The sequence below is a fragment of the Topomyia yanbarensis genome, chromosome 2 (assembly GCF_030247195.1).
Source record: "Topomyia yanbarensis strain Yona2022 chromosome 2, ASM3024719v1, whole genome shotgun sequence".
NCBI lineage: Eukaryota > Metazoa > Arthropoda > Insecta > Diptera > Culicidae > Topomyia > Topomyia yanbarensis.
In genome coordinates this window covers 203,150,578-203,173,947 of record NC_080671.1, presented here as the reverse complement: position 1 = coordinate 203,173,947, position 23,370 = coordinate 203,150,578, and the positions used below count along the sequence as shown (strand labels likewise).

General features: G+C 35.9%; 1 protein-coding gene across 1 annotated transcript in view; it reads left to right on the top strand.

Annotated features, from left to right (window-relative positions):
• Positions 1 to 19,006, top strand: part of LOC131682729 (protein Wnt-5) — a 167,296-nt gene extending 148,290 nt beyond the window's left edge. Inside the window, exons 6-9 of the mRNA XM_058964426.1 lie at positions 7,525 to 7,704; positions 7,849 to 7,951; positions 8,009 to 8,176; positions 17,473 to 19,006. Coding sequence (XP_058820409.1) covers positions 7,525 to 7,704; positions 7,849 to 7,951; positions 8,009 to 8,176; positions 17,473 to 17,660 — 639 coding nt within the window. The 3' untranslated portion in view covers positions 17,661 to 19,006. The remainder of the gene's footprint in view (positions 1 to 7,524; positions 7,705 to 7,848; positions 7,952 to 8,008; positions 8,177 to 17,472) is intronic.
• Positions 19,007 to 23,370: the final 4,364 nt, after the last annotated feature.

Genomic DNA, 23,370 nt, shown 5'->3' with positions numbered 1-23,370 from the left:
GTCTTCTTTTTAACAAAATGATAACCATATGATTCAATTTAATGGTTTGAATTTAACGCGATCAGATCAAGTTAAATACTTTGGTTTTGATTTACAATAAAAAGCTTACTTTCAAGGTTCACATTCGAGGAATCCAGGCAAAATGAAACAAATATATACCCTCTTATAAACAGGAATTGTAACCTCTTCTAAAGACCACACTATTAATTTATAAACACCGGCAAAATATGTTGTGCCAATTTGGGCAAGTTGTTGTGCTACCAGAAATAAAACGCTTCAAAGGATCCAGAACAAAATTATGAAAATGATTTTGAAGAGTCCTCGCTGGTTTAGCATAAACGAGTTGCACAGACTCACAAACATAGAAACATTAGAAACTGTGACGAACAGCATTATAAGCAATTTCCGGAAAAAATCGTTGCAATCATCAATTACAATGATTAGCTCTCTTTATAATCTATAAGTTAGTATTTAAGATTTGTTCAGCTCCTTTATTCACATCATCGTTCCAATGCGACGCAATCCAGTTTTGTAGGTGTCATAATGGCGGCCAACATCGTCCTGTTCGTAATACGTTAAGGGCTTATATCTACTTGGGTTTCAAAACAATAGGGTACATTCGCGATTTTTTATTTCATCATTGTCATAATTTTTGCCTTTCTCAATAGAAAGGCAATTGCTCTGAAAACCGACTTTTTAACGGAGGTCCGGAGGGCCGAGTGACATATACCATTCGATCCAGTTCGTCGAGTTCGGCAAATGTCTGTGCGTGTGTATGTGTGTGTGTGCGTCTGTGTGTGTATATGACCAAAAATGTCACTAATTTTTCTCAGGGATGGCTGAACCGACTTTGACAAACTTAATCTCAAATGAAAAATACAACGTTCCCATAGGCTGCTATTGAATTTCTAATGGATCCGACTTCCGGTTCCGGAATTACAAGGTGATGAGTACGATCACGCAGAAAATGTCAATTTTAATAATTTCTGCAATGAATGTATAAAGGTGAAAATTTTTCCAAAATATGACCACAACTGCTTCGATTTGTAGTATTAGGTCACTAACATCCATTCAAAGTCTCTTTGACCACATTGGCCACCATCATCGGTTCTGGAAGCCCCGGCGGAAGCATCCAAATTCAGAATAACAGTTACATCGGTTTCTCGGAGATGGCTAGACCGATTCAACCAAACTTAGTCTCAAATGAAAAGCGCCCCCGTAAATGGTTATTTAATTTCATCCCGATCCGACTTCCGGTTCCGGAGTTACAGGTTGTGGCGTGCGATCACAAGGTAAAAATGTCGCTAAAATGTCTCTCAAACAACTTAAACTTCCAGTTCTAGGTCACAAACAATTACAAATTAATACTGTCGATGTGTACTATCAATTAGAATGAAGTATTAAACCAAACATGCACACAAATTTCACTTTTCGTGAACAAATTTCAATATTTCTAAGATAATAAGATAATCTAAATTGCCTTATTTGATTAAGAGAACGAAGCTATTGAAATATTCCCAAAAATATTTATATTTTTTATGTAATTAATAGCACTATCACCTAAGAGTATTATTGCAAAGTATCAAAGTTTTACTCCGAATATTTTCGAAGATAAATATAGTAGAACCGGTTTGCACGGAGTTGCATAGGGTCAAGACGTAAAATTTAACGGGTGTTTAAAGATTTTGAAATCAGTGTAAACGATTGCAAGAGAAACTGATTAACTCGAGTAAACACTTTGTTGTAGAAGTTTAACTGTACTACTGCTTTAACCACCGAAATTAATAAATAAAAAATAAAAAAAATTAATCTACTTATCGTTAAAAATCGGGTGTTTTGTTGTTACAATGCTTAACTTTGACCATTTTTTAACTTTTTATGGTGCATGCATTTAATGGTCCATGCATGTCTGCTAACTAGTGGTGTCTCAGATAATTTCACAGTCAAAATCTTCCGTCGAGAGGAATTTTGGTCGACCGTCTTCAGAACTGTCATTTTGTATTATTCCTAGATCAAAACTATATCAAAATATACGCAAGAAACAACAACGTGCGAGGTTGTCCAAAAAAAATCGTGAGTTCTGGCTTGAGTGGTCGCTTAACGAGCAGTTACCTAAATAGTGTACTAGCTTTGAAGTTTCTGCATAAATACTGAATAGACCGATATTTTGAATATAACTCTCTTAAAATCCCATTCATAATAAGTAATACGAGAATAACAAAAAATAAAAGTCTACGTAGACTTTTTCAAAGACCCCCCTTCCCCCTCGTAGACAAACGTAGACTTTTGCCAGACCCCCCCGTCCCCCCTATGAGTCTACGTGGTTTATGAACGCCCCCAATATGAAATTCCCATATAAGCCGGAACTCAAAATTTTTTTTCGGCGAGGGGACCCCATGAAATTTCAGAAATCGAATTCGTATTTTTGATGCCAAACATCTTTAAAATGCATGAAACGTCGAGATTTCATGTTATCTCGAAAAAAATTTGTTATCTCGATCGTATTTGGGGGCCCGCGATCTTACCCGAAAGATTGGCGAACACGTCCGGTATTCATAAAAGATCAAAAAATAGCAATACATAGTAATTTCGCCTTAATAAATTATGATGAAAGCGTATAAAAATGAAAACAGTTTTTATAGTTCACATTTGTTAAAACAAACGTTCTTAAGGGAGTTGTCTACTTTGTGTACAAGTTTAAAAAACGAGTTTTATTGCTTGAATCGACGGAATAAACTACAAAATATTGAGAAGCTAATTTAAAGTATTTTCGAAGAAAGCAATAGAGCGTCAAACAGAAAAGCGAGCGCACGGACAAACGCATCCGTCGTCTTCTACGTTCGCTTTTTTGCTAGTGGTGCCGGTTGGTGGCTTGGAGACACTGGGCGTGAGTGTTGTTGAGTGAATATTTGTTCCTGTCAGATCCGTAGATATTGGTTTTGTAGCCGTTTGTGGTTTGGCATAAGACATAAACAGTGTGCTGTTTACGGTTATAGTAGGTGTGCTTTTTTAGCTGCTTTTGCACAAAGTTTTCCGTGGTGCAGTGTCTTTGTGTAGAATTCGCGCTTAGAAATCTACCATGGTTGCATAACCAGCATCGTCTGATGAAACGTCCCATTTTTGGTTGATCCGCATAAAATGGTTACGTATGAAAAAGTTGGTTTGTACGGAAGTATTATCACCACAAGAACAAAGTTAGGACCAAGTTACAGCTCATATCGGAGCCACTTCTCCGTATCTTGGCATAAATTTGTTAATCACGATGTCAGAGGCATGTGGATATAATTCGTGTAAGCACATCTCTCTGGAGCCCTTGCCTATGTATACGGGGATGATGTTAACGTGGCAGCTTTCGTTGATGTGCTGCACGTTGTTCCGCGAATGTTTCTTAATGTTTGATACGGTGCATTTACAGGGCGTTTGCTTCTCCTGGGTTGAGCACAATCTGCACATTTATTAATTATTTCACTTCCCGAGTAGCTGGTCTTACAAGACATTTCCAAAAATCAATAGCAACACAATTCATCTGCAGTCGTTTTTCCCGTGTATCTATAGCGGAACGCTTTTTAGTTTCTACTCTGGGCGAGATGAGAAGGTAGACTGACCTTAATTAACAGGTGATTAAAATTGATAACCTTTTTGTATTTTTGTATTTTTATAGCACGTTAAGTTCAGTTCATCCAACAGCAGCAGTACTCGATTGCCCACTATACTCGCAGTTGTTTAATTTGCGTTTTCTTATGTTTTTCTGTGTCTATGTCGGGTCCTACATATTCTCACAGCATATCAAAACCGGCTCCTACGTTAGCCAAATCACATTGTTTATTTTTTAAACCTGCATAAAATCTACGATTAGTAACGGTTTTCTTGGATTCAATATGAAATAAACTCATGTAAATTGAAAATATTTTTGATGTAATAATTTTAAACGAGAATTTCGAACTGCATCTGCTATCTTTTTATTTTGCTTACAAAAAAGCTAAAAACTGCTCCATTGCTACTAGCAAATAAATCAGTCCGTGTATCGCTTTGTCTGCACAATAGAAGCAAAATGTCGTGTTCAAAACCACTATTGCCAATGTTTACACCCTACAATTTCACTATGTTAGACATAGCGTACTGATTATGTTCCAGATCATCAATCAAGTAGAAGTGTTTGTTTCGCGAAACGAAATATATCCGCTCACTGTTAAAATAAAAATTCCAAGTTCCTCCGGGGGTTTGAAGTATTATTCCTGCTATTGTAACATCTGAAGATCGTTCAGAGGCGCAGAATGCTCAGCTTTAATTGTTTTGTGTCGTTACCCAAATAACCATAAGCACTAAATTAAAATTCTAGATAAGCTATAAGTTAGCATTAAAATGTAAAGTATTAAATCTAGCACTATATCGACATACAGAACATAGACATCGAGCTAAAAAGCTTTTGAAGATAAATCGTCGCTGTTGTGCTATCTTATGACAAACGCCATTTAGCTCATTTCGAGAAAAACGATTTTTAAAGTTTGATATTGAATATCTTGAAAATTATAAATAGTATAAACAATTCAAAGAAGACAATTGATGCTTCTATCTATTATTTATAATTCTCTCAAATATTATGAAGATCGGTTGACTATGTTGCGAGTTTTGACTATAAATGTAAACAAAAGTCGCACTCACACATGTCATAGGTGTGTATAAATGACAAAATTTGTATGACGTGTCATAATCGTGCATGAAAAATTTTCCATAGAAAAAAATCATCAATTATTAACTTTTATTCATATCTTTGGTTTAGTTTAGCCTATAAACAATCGGTGAGATGCATTTTGAAGGAAATGAGTCAGAGAATCTAACAAAAATAGTTATTTTTGGTTACAGTGTTGCCAAATATGCTATATTTCCAGTTTAAAACTTAAACTACATTTTTCTCACAATTCGAGTAATTTTGTTTTGAAAGTTATTATGCCATTGTGTTCTTTAGAGAGTTTTACACATAAAAACATCTTATATATCAAGATACCTTGAGTTAATCCTCAGACACAGTCATTTGAAGCAAAAAATTCAAAATTTCTCATTATGTTTTTTGATATATCTCAGTAACCAAGCAGAATATCAAAATTATGAAAACGCCACTTTGTAGAGATTTTTTAGACACGTGATGTGGCATTTCTAACTCAATTTACCCCAAAATGGCGTTTGTCATAAGATAGCACAACAGCGACGAAATGCTATAAAGCTTTTATTGAAAACTCTAAGTGCTAATAAAGAATCTTCTTGCTTTGAGTCACCGAACAATATCAAATATACGTATGCGTTCCAATAGTCACCTAAACTAAAGGTTTTCGACTGCGGGTCGAATCCCATTTCTATAGGCACTAATTCGTCAATTTAAACAGTCGGTTTGTCAAACAAAAGAAGAGAGGAAGGGTGGGTGGGGATTCATGCCAAGGCGCAAATCTCCGATCAATATGGCGAACGTGCCATTTGAGCTAGACGCTACCGCTTCCTGATTCCTGAGTACCCGCAAATTGAAAAACTCGTAGCTATGGCAATTTTATCCGATTTGGATACCACGGAATAAGAAGCTGTCGAAATTCACCTGTCTGGCACGCTATCTGTGGCTGTGGCAATATGAGTCAACCGGAGACTAATAGAAACCACGGACTCATGAGTTTCCCATGGCTGAAGAGGAACTAACTCATACTGAACTGGAGGGCTTGGGACAGGCCCGACGCGGCTCTCGACGGCCCTGCAGCCATTTAAAGTCTCTTTGGCCACATTGCCCATCGGTTCTGGAAGCCCCGGCGGAAGTATCTACATTCAGAATAACAGTCACATCGGTTTCTCGGAGACGGATTCAACCAAACTTAGTCTCAAATGAAAGGTGTTGCGCCCCCGTAAATAGCTATTAAATTTCATCCCGATCTGACTTCCGGTTCCAGAGTTACGGGTTGTAGCATGCGATCACATAGCAAATACCGATTCAAACCGATACTCCGATGAAAGCAAAAAAGGTAAAAATTTTGCTAAAATGTCTGTCAAACAACTTAAATTTGCAGTTCTCAAACTAAAAATTTTACAATGATATAGTTGTTTCCATGAAATTTTGAACCTCATGCCCAGTGACAAAAAAAATCGTCACAAAATGGTACTAATTTTACTGAAATTTTTAAACTTTGATTACTTCAAATATTAGCTTTTTAGTGTCTACGAAGAAGCCATTGTAATAGGAAATGAAAAGGTGAAAGTTTCAAATGGAACGGTTTAGGATGTGCCGAGTAATCGTTGTCACCTCGGAGATATTTTCGAAGAAATTCGATTTCGAGATTATTGCGTTTAAAGTTTCAAGATAATTTTCTGCTGTTCTACGCAAAATTGTCCCATGTATATAGGGAATCCCATAAAACATGGGCCAATTAAGCTTATAACGGCAGTATTTTTCAATGCTAAAATGAATAATATTCGACCTAGATTGAGTTATCTATTTCGAGGCTATGCTATCTTTTGAGCCCGCAGTAGTGTCAAGAATGTCATTTTGATGTTGACGACATCCTATTTTTCTATCTTCAGTAGCCTAGCTTCGTCCTCTTTTGCAACAAACGGATGGCATTGGGACTTCATGCCGCCAATGCTTGACAAATCTTCAAAACTGCAACATTCCCTTCGTTTAAAATACAAGTGGAAGTGAAAGATTTTGACTGGTAAAACACACCCATAAAGAATCTTTGGACTTATTTTCGAGATTAGTTGATTATAACTATAATTATTGCTCTGCTTGAATTCGCCAACACATTTTACAAGCCTTGAGCCGCTTAAGCGCCTTTATTTTGACAATAGTCGTTTATGTCATCTGTCTAGTAAAAGGAAGTTTTCGTGAGACGAATGTGCTGGATGCAGGGGGAGTGGCATCCCTGTGGCGATGTACAGACTTTGACAGGAGTCAACATATGATGGGGGCCCAGCCGCTTGTAGGCCCATGTCGCCCATGCTCTTGCATTGAATTGTTTTAATATTAACAAAGTTGACTGGTATCACCCTGGCGTAAACAACTACTGTCAGAATAGGGACTGCTTGAAAATTACGAACAAGATAATAACCACTATGGCATGAAAAGGGTTGGATTTACCTTTCGAATGAAACTGTAGATGAATGCCGTCACAAATTTGTAAAAAAATATTTGAAATATGTCCATTTGCAGTTTGGAGGGGTATGGGGGATTGATCTTGGAAAATAGTACATTATGTCTAAGGCGAAGTTAGAATTTTGTGACCTGGAGAGGTAGGGCGAGTACGAGAATCGACGAAAAAATCATTTGCACATTGCTTCTAAGAAGATAGTGTCAAAAATCTCTACTAAGATATGTACTAAGTATTAATAATGTATTTCACATTCCATAACAATTGATCAACCTAAGGCATGTGTTTATACGTTATACGCAATTTGTACTTATTGCCTTGAGACAATTAAGCGTTGGACAGCAGCTTAGAGGTAATTCAGATCAAACATCATTAAGGATATATTCGATGTATGTAATTGCAGGAAAAAATAAACAAGGAAATCACTAACTCGGAAGTATTCAACCTCAAGCATTTCAACATTTATGATAAACTGAAGAAAATGTTCCGAAAGCCAGAAAAAACGCTCAACGGCGTCAAATTCAGTGCGTCGGCTAAGGCGCGTGCATTGATGAATTTGCATAACAACGAAGCTGGGCGAAGGGTGAGTTTACCATTTGCTAATTTCATCACAAACAATTGTTATATCACCCCTTTTCAAATGTGATCATTACTAACAGATTCCCTTCACGAACATACCGATCCCTTCTAATACGCTTCATATTTCTTGTTTTGCCACTGCATTTAGGCTGTCATCAAAAAATCACGGATCATATGCAAATGCCACGGAGTATCCGGTTCATGTAGTCTAATTACATGTTGGCAGCAGTTAACATCGGTTAGGGAAATTGGTAAATATCCTTTAAATCTGTGCACAAAAACAATGTACGAATTTGTTTTATCAACAGGTGACTTTCTTCGAGAAAAGTATGACGAGGCCACTCAAGTAAAAATCAACAAGCGTGGAAGACTGCAGGTCAAGGATCCTAGATACAAAATACCCACACCGTTGGATTTGGTGTACCTAGACGAGAGTCCCGATTGGTGTCGAAATAATAGGCAGCTTAAATGGCCAGGTAAGCTTAACATGTACTGAGTAAATCTCAAAATCTACTTGTTAATATACTTTGGATCGACTGAATGGTTTTGCGTACAGTATTTAGATACAGAATACTAGATTAGGGTTGGTACAAGACACTGCCGCCTTGCGACATCTAGTAGTTATAATTCTATTTGATAAACAGCACATTCTCGAAATATATCTATCAAAATATCGAATGCACTATCCGTAGAAAAAAACAAGCCTTAACAGATCCCTGTTTCCATCAAATTAGTTTATTCTAACAACCAAACATTAGGTAATACGCGGTTGCCCACACCTATTAGATACAGCACATTGTTCACTCCCTCCCTATGAACAATCTAAGATGAAGTCAATCCTTTGTGGATAAGAAATAAAAATTACTGGAAATTGACTCTCCCGTCCCTCAACGTAACAAATTGTCACAAATTTCTCTATCGCCTCCTCTCCTATTACGTTTCTTGGAAATTTTTCTTCTTCAGTAAAACATGTTACGTAACGTTACGTAACGTTCTAGATTATTCCCCAAATCCTAAAATCTCTAACTTTGGATTAACATGATAAAATTTATTTCTGTTTAGAATGTAATTTTTTATTTGTAATCGATACATAGGAAAACATTCATATTAAACCTTGAAAAAATTGAACAATTTTATGAGCATTATTGCTTTTTGCAACAACCTAATTTAGGTTTGCATGGATGGATTTAAGAGTAAACTTAGGACTATAACTAGTAACTTTATGAGGTGTCTTAAATTTCGCAAAATATTCAATTTTTTCAGAAACTTCATGTTTTCATATTTATATAATATAATATAATATAATATAATATAATATAATATAATATAATATAATATAATATAATATAATATAATATAATATAATATAATATAATATAATATAATATAATATAATATAATATAATATAATATAATATAATATAATATAATATAATATAATATAATATAATATAATATAATATAATATAATATAATATAATATAATATAATATAATATAATATAATATAATATAATATAATATAATAATTATATTATATAATTCTATTTTACCTCCTTTGGAAGTGGTTGAAAATAGAATACACCTTTTCGATTTGTAATGGATGCATTGAAAAATATTCATATTTTTCCATGATAAAATGACAATTGTAAAATAAAAAACCTGTTTTAATCCACCTAGCGGTGCAATTGTGCCTTTCTCAATCATGAACACGCGAATTTTTTAGTTGTTTATATTTATTAAAAGCTTTCAAATGTATACATTACAATTTTATTATACATGACATGACAACTATATACAAGAAAAAAAATTCTAAAATCTTGCAAAAAAATCGATTTTTGTAAAAAAAATATTTCGAGATAACATAAAATCTCGACGTTTCATGCATATTAAAGACGTTTCGCATCAAAAATACGAATTCGATTTCTGAAATTTCATGGGGTCCCCCCTTAAAAAAAATTGAGTTCCGGCTTATATGGGAATTTCATATGTGCCCGGACGGTTTAGTCTATATTTCCGGAACCATATAAGCGATCCGTACGTATTTTGTAGACATCTGTGGGGATATTATAGCAATCATTTGGGACTAAGTTTGTGAAACTCGGCCCAACCGTTTCCGGGAAACTGATGTGAGTTCGTTAATTTATGAAAGATGGCCGCTTTTCCCGGGCACTTCTGGAACTGTCTATGGTGGTCAATGTAGTCAACGAAAGTTTGGTTGGCCGTCGGTGACCTATAACTGCAAATTTAAATTCTTTGAGAGACATTTTAGCGAAATTTTTACCTTTTTTGCTTTCATCGGAGTATCGGTTTGAATCGCAATTTGCTATGTGATCGCACGCCACAACCCGTAACTCCAGAGCTAATAGGATCGGGATGAAATTTAATAGCTATTTACGGGGGCTCAACACCTTTCATTTGAGACTAAGTTTGGTTGAATCGGTCTAGTCATTTCCGAGAAACCTTGAATGTTATTCTGAATTTAGATACTTCCGTCGGGGCTTCTGGTACCGATGATGGTGGCCAATGTGGGCAAGGAGACTTTGAATGACTGTTAGTGACCTAATACTACAAATCGAAGTAGTTGTGGTCACATTTTGGAAAAAATTTCTGCGTGATCGTACTCATCACCCTGTAATTCTGGAACCGGAAATTGGATCCATAAGAAATTCAATAGCAGCCTATGGGAATGTTGTACCTTTCATTTGAGACTAAGTTTGTCAAAATCGGTTCCGCCATCTCTGAGAAAAACGAGTGAAATTTTTGGTCACATACACACACACAGACGCACATATATACATACATACATACGTACACACGCACAGCCATTTGCCGAACTCGGCGAACTGAATCGAATGGTGTATGTCACTCGGTCCTCCGGGCCTCCGTTAAGAAGTCGGTTTTCAGAGCAATTGCAATACCTGTATATTGAGAAAGGCAAAAAAGAGCTATAAAGCTCTTTGTAACAACTTTATTGGGGGCAGGTTTGTATGTTTAGAGTATAATGAGGACTTTAAGCTTATGTTAAAATTTTTTGGGGTGACTTAAAATTCGCGAAATGAATGGCTGGCGTCCAAAGGGGGATAACCCACATTTTTTTTTCCGAAATTGACATTTTTGCATTTTTTTAATAGTTCTAAATAATCCAAGTGGACTGTCATTTGAGAAATTTGAAAATAATTTCTAGATTTTTTGCTATTAGCAGTCAAAGTTGACGATAGAGATAACCCCAGTACTAGCTGGCGCCCAAAGGAGCTAACCACATTGTGTATTATGGAAATTTGAGTTTTCTCGTTTTCCGAGGTTTTTAGAAAATATAGTCTCGATTCACCATCAGTAAATGTTATGCTGTAGCTCACATATCGGTGAACTCGATATAATACTGTTTTAGTTGGATTGCGTTGTACGTTGACGTTTCGGCCCAAACCGTCTTTCCTGAAGATGACTGCCTCTCACATACTTGCGATGTATGGCTATTTCTATCTAATATATAATTCTTGCACGAATGTATATTGTTAGCGTAATTTTTCGGAAATTCTAGTGAAAGAGTCATTTCTCTACAGTGAAAGTTGACCGAGCAATAAGGGATCAAGTAAAAACGGTACATTATGGTCGGAAAATTAAAAAAAGTGGAATCAATTATTATCTTTCGTTATAGAGTTAAGGTGTCTTCGGAAAAGTTGCTGTATAGCACCTAGCGCTTTATTAGGTTGAGCCATACTAGTTCGGAATTCAGTCGCTAACGCGGCGATTCTATCAACTTTTTAATAAAGCTAGAAAGAAATGTGGTGTCTTCGAGAAAATTGTAAGTCCTATTATTCCAAATATATTTTCCGAAGATGCAAACTTTGTAGTTTCTGTATATTCGAGATAGAGCATGTTTTGATTAAAAATTTTATTTACAGATTATGTTTTTAAAATTCGTCATAGAATTAATATATTGTTTTAAGAATTAAAATATATTTCAAAACTTGAAAGATCTACATTTACCAGGCAGAATCTGATCCGAAAAAAGTAATTCTAGATTTAATTAACCATTCCCTGCAAAAAGAAAATAAGACACAAATACATGATACAAAAGATCAAATCGGTTTACTATATTAAGCAGCATATTAAAAGGGTATGAACATCGAATGAGCTTGGTAAACACTTCTCTATACCTCCATTTTCATAAAATATCATTGGCACCCAAGAATCGGTGGAATCTGAAAGTTTAATTTTTCCGCTTAAAATAGAAATTTGTAAACACTTGAATTCATCTGAATACATGTTTTGTAAGTTCTTGTAAATCAACATCGTAAAAACCTATAACATGTTCATTAATTTTTCCGGATGATTTCAACAAAGTTGCAACAAAATAAACTTTCTGTCTGATTCTCACTTTTAATAGTATGTTCATAGTACCACCTAGTGGCAAAATGTGAACTAGTTTACTGTAAAACCTAGCTTTCAAGCAAAAAACTTTAAAACAAAAAGTTATTCTAGATTCTGCCGATTATTTTGCTTTTGGTTGCAGATCAAAGGAAAAAAGTCTATTCTTTCATATCCTAGTTTTACAAATGCCGATTTTTTTTTAATACAGTTGTTCGACCGAAACACCGCGTTACAGTTTGAGTAGTTAAAAAGGTTCCTTGCAAATTTCACTTCAATTGGTACAAATGGTTCCGAAAACGCTCAATAGAAAAGATTGACGCAATGATTGAAGAAAAGTTGCAATTTCATATTTATGGTTTTAGGTGACGCTGTATTTGATGATTTTTCTTCATAAAAAATTAAAAATCTACTTGCAATGACGATAATTCAAAGCGGGAACGGGAACGTCCACTTTGTAAATTTAAGGATGGCTATTGCTCTCGAGTCTTAAAGATGAGAAGAAACGTCAAAACATAGACTACTAACGCAAAATGAATGTTTGTGGTTGATATCTAAGGCCAAAAAGATAATGAAAAACTGAGAGCGCTCATATTGCAGGATGCTCTGTGTTGTGATTGAATTGGATCAATTCGATGAGTGTTGATAACACTCGGCGATGTAGATGTAATCGGTAGTATCAATATTTTAAAATCTGTCTATGTCACGGTTTTGCGTAACTACAGTACGATTCCGTTTTTGGCAACAATTTTATTTTTTTCAGTTGCCAAAACCGGAACCGTGCCAAAAATGGAGCCTTATTTTTAAGTTTTGGATTTTCAATTTACGACTCCAAAAATGTTTCAAGGATTTTTATCATGTGTAAAATGGAATGAAATGAAAGAAAAAAATAAGAAAATTCAATTTTATTCATGTTTTTATCAAATTCAATTGTCGCACAGTGATAACCTTCCATACAAAAGTCGGACAAAACATCAAAAGGGGTTTGAGTTTGATGAAAATCTCACATCGAGGTAGTTTTACGTCGCTGAATTCATATTTGGTGTAATTTTTTATTTTTTATCTCGAAATTTTGGCACCTAGGGTGGTTTGAAAATTCAACATTTATGAATATAAAGTTCACCATATCTAAAAATTCATTTAAAAAAAAAATTGGTTTGGTGTATTTTTAGCAGAATACACATTTTTCGATTGTTCAATTGTTTTTCAATTGTTGATAATGCTAAGAGACATTTATAAATTATATTGCGAACCCTGGGTAATCAAACATTACCATGCGCCTCCTTTAGACATATCATGAAAAATCACCTTTTTTCATGCCTCGGGCAAAACAAGACATTTATTTTCGAAAAGTACACTAATTTTCAAGAATCATGAACTACAAGTGATCTTTCCGAACTGTTTCTAAAAAAGTACAGCCGCTCTGAATAAATAATTTTAATTTAATGCACGATTTATTATTTGTTCTTCAAAAAGATTGACTGAGAAAAAAGCCTTGGATCGACTAAATTGAATGGTAAATATAAGTCCACCGAATAATCTTACTAATGAAATCAGTTCGACTCTAATCGGAATCTTAACTAAAACGATATATTCATTTGAATAACACTGGTTTGAACACAATTTTTTCCAGAATTGATCATCTATTTCACTTTTGAAGGTCTGTAAAAAATCTATCTTTTGTCCTGTCCTCAAGACTTAATATTTTGAGAAGACTCTATTAAACCTGTTCACAAACAGAGGAAAATATTAAATCATGAAAAATCCACAAAATATTATGTTGAGATTTTGTACGACACTGTGCGTCGTCCAGTAGAATTCTCCCAATCTTCGCGCATTTCTCGAGTAGAACGCCCTCATTACGGAGGTGTAACATATCATTTAATTCTAATCGGTTTTCTTCGGTCCACTGAACGTCAAAACTCAAACAATTCACTGCATGGTAGTGTTGATTTCGCTACTGGAGCTGTTATCCTTCTTTCTAAAAATTAATGAACAATTTTTCAAGAGCCACCCTACCCAAAATCTTAAAAAACATCACAAATTAACCGTTATAGATAGCCTTGTTTATTCAGCAAACTTGCTTCAATCTATTTGTGTTATTATATTGTAGGGCATTGCGCAGGTAAACTTCACACATCTAAACAGTCGATACTTTGAACACCCTAACCACAAGGACCACCCTAATTACATTCATTTAAAAAAATCGCGAAAAAAAACTAACAAATTTGCCAAAGACATCATGAAGCTAAACAAACTATTTGGGAGCTATCAGTTTTGTATTCTTAAATACGGGCTTTCGATGTGTACTGACAATTTAGTGCCAAGTTTTGCAGTGACGTCGTAATAATCGAAAGAGAAAGAAGCTCGTAGTGTTACTACCCTAGTAACAATTGTGGTTTAATGATAGTTTTATAGCCAAATTTTATTTTAAAAATATTTTGTAATTTTAAGTTAATTTTCATGCACATATTTGGAGCATCAATATAAATGTAAAATTAAGTTCCACCACAACTTTTCGTGCTTTCTTCAACGAATTTTACTATAATTTTACACGTGGATTGAAAATTAGAGTTTCTTTAAACGGAGAACCAATGCACATAAATGTATTTTTACTCGAATATTGCTGTTAAATGAATGACATGTAATTTAATGAAAGTGTAAAATTGCTCCAATTGAGTGCATTGATTTTAACGTAATTTTCAATCAAATTTTTGATTCAATCTTTGTATGTTTACGTTCGTATTGATTTACATGTCGTTTAAATTTCATTATTTTTGGTGTGTAGTCCTATTATGCAGCGTAGCGCATTCCTCTGTACTTGACTCTTAAAGTGAACAGACTCTGGGTCTTACTATAAAAATTGATTCCATCAGACACTAGTTACACTGTTACCAGTTATATTTTACATAAATAATACAGTTCTATTCTTATTGTACTTAATAAATACGACACGTATAGTGTAAAATATAGCTAACCCTTGAATGCATAACGCTGTTTTAAAACAACATTTCGAAAAACATCTCAAAATTATCACAGTAATGTATTCAAACTGAGACAATTTTAACAATATTTGAAAAAAAAAATATTTGCGCCTTTCAGGGTTAATATGAGTCCCATGTTTGGAAATAAAGTCAACTGTGATGTCAATTGATACGAAAAAAAAATCTACTGCACATTTTTCAATGGCTTATTATGTACAACAAGAATGTTACCAAAAACGGAACCCATTTGTTGCCAAAATCGGAGTGTGTTAAAATGGGAGCATGCCAAAAACGGAACGTGCCAAAAACGGAATCTTACTGTATTGTGAACGCTCATAGATCCGTTCTTTATGGATGGATTTCCGTCGTTTTACCTTGTTTGGTGGTAACAGAAACATCTGAAATTAAATTAGTTATCAAATTTGTGTTTCGACCTCGTCTCATCAGATTCCGGCACTAACTTAGTGACAGGACCAAGCTAGCGCTGGATTGACGTTAGCTCCAAAATAAACGAAAACACTATGCTATATTTCACCCTAAGGACTAGTAAGGAGAAAAATAGGGTAAACACCAAAATTTCTCACTAGGGCGAAATTTTTTGGTAAAACCAGACTTTGTGCATGAAGGACACAAATACTAACTTATTAGTCATGGGTGCGTTTCGACTTCGTCTCTTCAGAAACAGATTAGCGCCGGCTTGAGGCTAAATCCCTAAAACTAAAACACACTATGAAGCAGAAACTTGTCTTGGCTTAGCAGGCCTATGCGAAAGCACTATACTATATTTCACCTGCTAAGCCAAGTGTTTCAGTTTTAGGGATCTAGCGTCAAGTCGGCGCTAATCTATTCCGACACAAAGTTAGTGCTGGTTTCTGATGAGACGAAGTCGAAACGCACGCATGACTAATATGAAAACACTATTTCTAGAAAACATTTAGAATAGGACGTAAGGAACAATGAGGTCGATTCAACATTTAGTACTCAACTCTAATAACCATCGGCTTTCGATATGTACTGGTAAATTGGTGTAAAAGGTTATAGTTACGTCGTAATAATCGAAAGAGAACGTAAACAAAAAGATGCTCTCAATGTTACTTACGTCCTATTCCAAATTATCTCCAGATTTCCCGTAGTCCTGCGCGTTGTTTCGCAAGAAAAGTAGTGCCCGATTACTGGAAGTCTGTTGGCCGATTGTAGCACCGGCTGAGTGCAAGATGCTACTTGCAGATGTGATTACAAAACAACTTGTTTTGAAGGTCAGTTCTCATTGATAGCTGGTTTTTCTAAAAAAGTTAATATGACATCAACGTAGTTTTAATGTTTTTTGATATTTTTCGGAGAAACGGTTTTCTGGAAAATAGTACTTTCCGGAAGACGGTTTCCGATACATGGAGTATTAGTATAGTTCTCCGTGATGTATTATATTCTGGAATTATCCTATTGTGTGGCTACTTTTTATTATCAATGAGAAGTGACTAGGAGAGAGTCCGAAATTTCGATTTTGAAATGTTCAATGTACATTATGTAATATGTAATACCCTTTTTAATTAAAATAAGTTTTGGTTGTCGAATCTGGTTTGAAATGATTTGGAATTTAGAACGAATTTAAAATAGAAAAAGTATTTTAAAATTTCTCATTGAGATAAAAAATTTCGGGAGGGGTCCGGACCCCCAGGACCCTCTCCCTGGATCCGCACTGGAACTGACATCCAAGTAATTTTTTCAATCACATCTGACGGTTGCAACTTTCACCTAGCCTGCGCAACGATCGGCCAGCAGACTTTCTTTAAGGTTGAACAGAGAAAGCGCAAAAATCGAAAACGAAAAAAGCAGTTTTTTTCCACACCGTGTGTTAGATCTTCATAAAAATCAATCAGCAGTACTGTAACAACATTCTACACAAGCTGATTGATTTTTATGAAGATCTAACATACGGTGTGGAAGAAAACTGCTTTTTTCGTTTTCGATTTTTGCGCTTTCTCTGTCCAACCTTAATCACTATGTAAGTCTTGTATGCAAAAGAGAGTACACGCAGAATTTTATTTATGCATCGATAGCATACTTTTCTATCTGCCTCTCGTTTCTTCTCCTGTAAATTTTATGCATTGGACATATTCGGTCTATCCACTCATTGAATGCTTACTAGAAGTATATGCATGAAAATGCATAAAAATCACCGCAGAAGAAAAGAGACGGGAATAAAAAGTATGCTAACTATGCATATTTTTATTTCTCAGTGTAGAATGATAATTCACTCGCGCGAACTCTCGTGGTATGGTGTCGTTTTCATATGAACATGTTTTATGGAACAATTCATTGTAGCTGTTATTCTCTGTGCTGTAACATTTTAAAAAAAAAAAAATTTAACTAACCAGACTCTAAGTTTCTATCAAATAATTGTATGTCCTATCTTTACAGGTACGCACGGCCGCGTTTGCAACAAGATCTCGTCTGGTCTGGATGGATGCGCCATACTCTGCTGTGGTAGAGGATACAATACAAAAAAAATCGTGGTTAAGGAACGTTGTAACTGTAAATTCCAGTGGTGCTGCCAGGTGAAGTGTGATATATGTACGAGACATATAGAGGAGTATACGTGTAAATAATTACGGTAGTTCTAATGTAAGCCTAATGTCTTGCAAATCGACTCAAAATACACGCATGCCAACTTGTTCTTCAAAGACGGTTTTTCGATTTGAGGCTCTGAAATAAGTGAAAGCAGACGAATTAATGCTGTATGAGATTAGTGTGAATGTATTTAGGGATGTGTAGAAAGATTATTTATTTGCCAGCGCGAAATTTTGTCTTAGTATGAATATTCTAGGAGTTACATTAAAACTATAACTGTAAAATGATCAAGGATAAGAGTTACCGTTAGATTCAGAACACACACTTCATTGTTCAAATAAAAGAAAATAAGCTTAGAATGGTTTATTACAAATACTTATCTAATGATAGTAGACTTGCGTTCATCCTCTACAAAAAACATTGTATTAGAAATATAAAACTCAAAAATGAGCAGAAGTCACTATCAAAATGCTTCCTTCAAAATTCTATCTGTGCTCTAGATTCATATGAAAAATCTACAATTGCAACGACAAACAGCATTGATGAATTAACACATTAAGGTTCAAGTTACCTTTTTTAAGCATGTGTTAGAATTGAACGCTTGGTAGTGTGGGTAGGAAAATTTGTGTTCAGCTTTGCCACCGGATTATCCATTTAAACCTTTTTAAAACTCTAAAAGAAGAATATCAGTCGATTTATTAGATCATCACGATTCAATTCATGCAAAATACCTGCTGGAAAAACCATCGGCTTAGCTAAACGGTGCTTTTGAAAAAGTGGCTGTGGTTTTTTCATTGCGCAGTTGTAGTGCATACCCCAGCTCGGTGTGGTAGTGTGATAAAAAATCACAGCCACTTTTTCAAATGCACCATCCAGCTAAGCCGATGGTTTTTCCAGCAGGTATTTTGCATGAATTGAATCGTGATGATCTAATAAATCGACTGATATTCTTCTTTTAGAGTTTTGAAAAGGTTTAAATGGATAATCTGGTGGCAAAGCTGAACACAATTTTTCTTACGCATACTACCAAGCCTTGAGGTAACTTGAGCCTTAATTGGTGCAAACAGAACAACGTATCTAAAAGAACCAAATACGAGCACTTTTGAAACTATTTATCAGGCGATCTTTTGTCGAACATTAATAATTTTTTTAGAGAATTTTTTATTATAGAACCATACAATTTCATGACATTGTACATCAATCCACATATGCCAATTTTCTAGATGTTTCGCAATCCAACGTCTAAACTTGATCAGATAACTTGTAAATATTGTATAAGAACAATGTGTTTTAACATCAGTATTATTAGCAATATCAATGTATATCAGAAAAAGTTATTTGCAATTATCTAATTTCATCATAAAAGAAGAACACATATTGGAAATAGTTTTTCGTTATATTCTAATTCATACATGTATCACTTCCCTCTGTATACAAATCATTACCATTAGTATTGTTTCCCGACAACATAAAGTTCTCTAGAAATCAACCGTATACCACCGAGAACAGACGTCCATCTTCAGCATTCAACTTGTGTAAAATCTCTAACGGCTTCGAAGGTAGTTGGGATATCCAAGCCAGGTGCGCTACTGTCATCATGTTTTTTGTGGCTGAGTTAGACTTAATTGACAGCAGTTTTTCCTCTACCCAGTCAAACTAGTCCGTAACCGGTTCGGACTTCCAGCATGAATTACAGCTCAAATGCATCAACCAATAGTGTCGGAATCGGTTGTTTTCTTTGAGTAAGATTCCATACTGAATCCATTCAGGATTTCGAACCGGTTCCGGAATGGATTTGACGGATAGTTGGGATAGGTTATTGTGGCGGCGCTAGTGTTTATCGTATATTAATTCAACTGTCTACACACGTTTTTTAAATATTTTGTTCGATCATGGATGTTCTCTGTGCGTATACCATTCGACCCATTCCCAGTTCCCATAGAATCTCTATGTTTTGTATAAGCTGAAGAAATTGTACATATTTGATGGAACTGGCTAGAAATACCTTTGTCGGATTGTAGACAGGCTACATGATTTCCGAAACCACCAAACTTCCATATTGTGCGAATGTCTGCTTTCCACACTGGACTGCATCAAGGGTTGCTTCGTGGGGACTGATTGTTCTTCTCGCACTTTATCGTTTTGCTCCCAAAATTGTTTGAATTGACTGAGATTCTCTTGTATCGCTAAATAGCTCGTCCTTTGAGTTATGCTTCCCTACTGTAAAGCGTCCCTCAATTCAGGTTTTCTTTCCTAATTACTTGCGCTTTAACATCATTTGTGCATATTCAGCTATTTAATGTACTTGGAGAATTATTCGTAGGTAAAATTTCTTCCGAGAACACATCCCGTTTTCGTGAACTATTTAACTCCCAGTTTGGTGCGATCCATTATCCTTAGCAACAAGACTTGTCTACCCCACTTAAATTTTGGCTGCGTAGGTGCAGCCATTCTGCTCCGAGCTTAGTTGCAATCTATTCGTATTCGACGACAAATTTACCCTACTCTAACTGAAGCGTACCCTACACGGGACAAGAATATTGTCAATAAAAATATTGTCAAGACTGCTTCAATACGTCAATCCCATTTGATTTATACATGATCAATATTTCCAAGATACCCTTACATAGGGTTACCAACCGTCCTTATTTTAAAGGACATGTCCTTATTTTCGAGGTTTTTGGAAAGCGTCCTTATTATACTTCAAATGTCCTTAATTTTAGTCTCAAACCTTGGCATATACAGGGTGGTTCAACATGAAGTTTTTAACAAGGCATTTTCTACTAGGTAACGGGTACAAACTCCAAACTGTCATTGCTATTACTATAGTTCCTATTCATAAGGCTGGAGATAGGCACAATGTTGAAAACTACAGAGGAATCTCGCTGCTGAACTGCCTAGCTAAAGTTCTGGAAAAGTTTGTGTACAATGCGATGTACGCTGCTTCTTCCAACATCATCGACGAACGACAACACGGATTTATGAAAAACGCTCCGCCACTTCGAACTTGATGACGTACACGAGCTTTCTAGTTCCGGCTGTAGAAAAGCGTCAACAAGTGGACGCTATATATTTTGATTTCGCAAAAGCATTCGACAAGGTGCCCCACAACATTGCTGTTTTGAAGCTGGAGCGACTAGGCTTTCCTGAGTGGGTAACCAGATGGCTGCATTCTTACCTCTCACAACGATCTGCCTTCGTTAGAATTGGCACTACATGCTCAAGCGCATTCGTAACGCCAGCCGGTGTGCCTCAAGGAAGTTACCTAGGGCCACTGATCTTTCTCTTATTCATCAACGACCTCTGTACCCGCATCATCTCTGAAAAACTGCTCTATGCTGATGATCTGAAAATCTTTCGTTCAATTGCTTCAGCACTCGACTCTGCTGTGCTTCAAGACGATATAGCCAATATAGAGGAATGGTGTTTGCTGAACTGTATGCAGATCACCATTGATAAATGTCATCGAGCGGGTGGATTCTATCCGTGACCTGGGAGTGTTATTCGACAGAAAACTTCGTTTCGCCGACCACATCACTGCAACAACGGCGAAGGCTTTTGCAACATTGGGTTTTCTAAAACGGAACGCTGTCGATTTTGTGGATATCTACGCACTGAAATCTTTATACTGCAAAGTCCGGAGCCCTTTGGAGTATGCTATACAAGTATGGGCGCCATACAACGCCGTTCAAAGTAGCCGACTAGAGCGCGTTCAGAGAAGTTTTGTACGATTTGCTCTCAGAAAATTGCCTTGGAACGACCCTATCCGTCTTCCGCCGTATAATAGTAGATGCATGTTGCTAGATTTGCCAACGCTGGAGTCTCGCCCCACGTTCTTGCAAAGAATGTTCATTTTCGATATGTTGTCGAACAATATTGACTGTCTCGATATTCTCTCAAGGATTCATTTATTTGTTCCCCCTCGTGATATAAGGAATCGTCCGCTTCTGAGGATTCCCAGGCACCGCACAGCATATGGCCAGAACAATCCGTTAGACAGATGTTGTAGCAGATACAACGAAACTGTTTTAGTTTATGACTTCCATACCACTAAATCTAATTATAAGTTAGCAATTAGAAATTTTTAACATTGACACTAGCAGTAGCATTAAGTGTAATCTGTACGATATATATATATATATATATATATATATATATATATATATATATATATATATATATATATATATATATATATATATATATATATATATATATATATATATATATATATATATATATATATATATATATATATATATATATATATATATATATATATATATATATATATATATATATATATATATATATATTTATTTATTTATTTATTTATAATTAATTAATATCAACAGACACAGTGTGGTCCTAATGATAATTTCTTAATCTATTTAAAAAGTCAACATGTAATCTGCTACGTGGAATGTGAAGATCGAACTCGGATGACACTCTGTTGAAGGTCCGCTGCAAACCAATGATGGCACCGTTTACTCCATAGTTAGTCCGGCGAAGAGGTAATCGGAGGAATAAATTATTGCGAAGGGCGCGAGGGCGAACATTCATATTTATCGCACTGAGAAGCTCGGGGCAGTCAATTCGATCTTGCAAAATATCCGAAATTGTCATAGCACGGAATAGATCCCGTCGCACTTGCAATGTATCGAGTCCAATAAGCAAACCCCGGCTTTCATAACTTGGCAGCTGGTGAGGGTTGCTCCAAGGCAATCGACGAAGGGCAAACCGAACAAATCTGCGCTGTACTGTCTCAATTCGATGGACACCGTTGAGATAATGAGGGTTCCACACAACTGAACAATATTCCAGAGTTGATCGAACGAGTGAGCAGTAGAGAGATTTCAAGCAGTAAATATCTGAAAAGTGCTTAGATATTCTCATTATGAACCCCAAACAGCGTGATGCCTTTGCGACTATATAGCTGATATGCTGTTTAAACGTCAGTTGTTCATCGAGAAAAACTCCGAGATCTTTGACGCAATTCGCTCTGTCAATTGTGGATTCAGCTAGACAGTAATTGAATCGAATTGGCGTTTTTTTCCTCGAGAACGTAATGACCGTACATTTCTTGGGGTTTAGGGTCATTCGGTTGATATCGCACCATTCCGCAAAGGTTTCCAGTTGGCGTTGAAGGAAAGCTGCATCATCAGTATTCCGTATTCTATGGTATAACTTGAGGTCGTCGGCGAAAGACAACCGTGGCCCTTCTAAACAAAAGTTAACGTCGTTGAAATACAGAAGAAAAATCAATGGACCGAGATGGCTGCCTTGCGGAATACCAGATGAAGCAAAGAACTCTTCGGATACACAATCACCTATCTTGACTGCTAGACGACGATCACTGAGATACGATTGCATCCAACGGAGAATATTAGTACCAAAGCCAAGTCTATCCAATTTTGCCACTGCAATAGCGTGATTTATCTTGTCAAAAGCAGCTGAAAGATCCGTGTAGATAACGTCAGTTTGAAGGCCGTCCGACATAGCATCTGTAACATATGTTGTGAACGACAGAAGATTCGTAGATGTTGAACGTTTCGGCATAAATCCATGCTGAGTCTCGGAGATATACTGTTTGCAGTGGCTGGAGATGGGTTCCAACACAGCCATTTCAAACAGCTTAGGAACTGCGCTTAGCGTTGTAATACCACGGTAATTGTCAACTACCTTTTTATCACCTTTTTTGTGAACTGGAAACATGAAGGAGGATTTCCAGAGTTCGGGAAATACTCC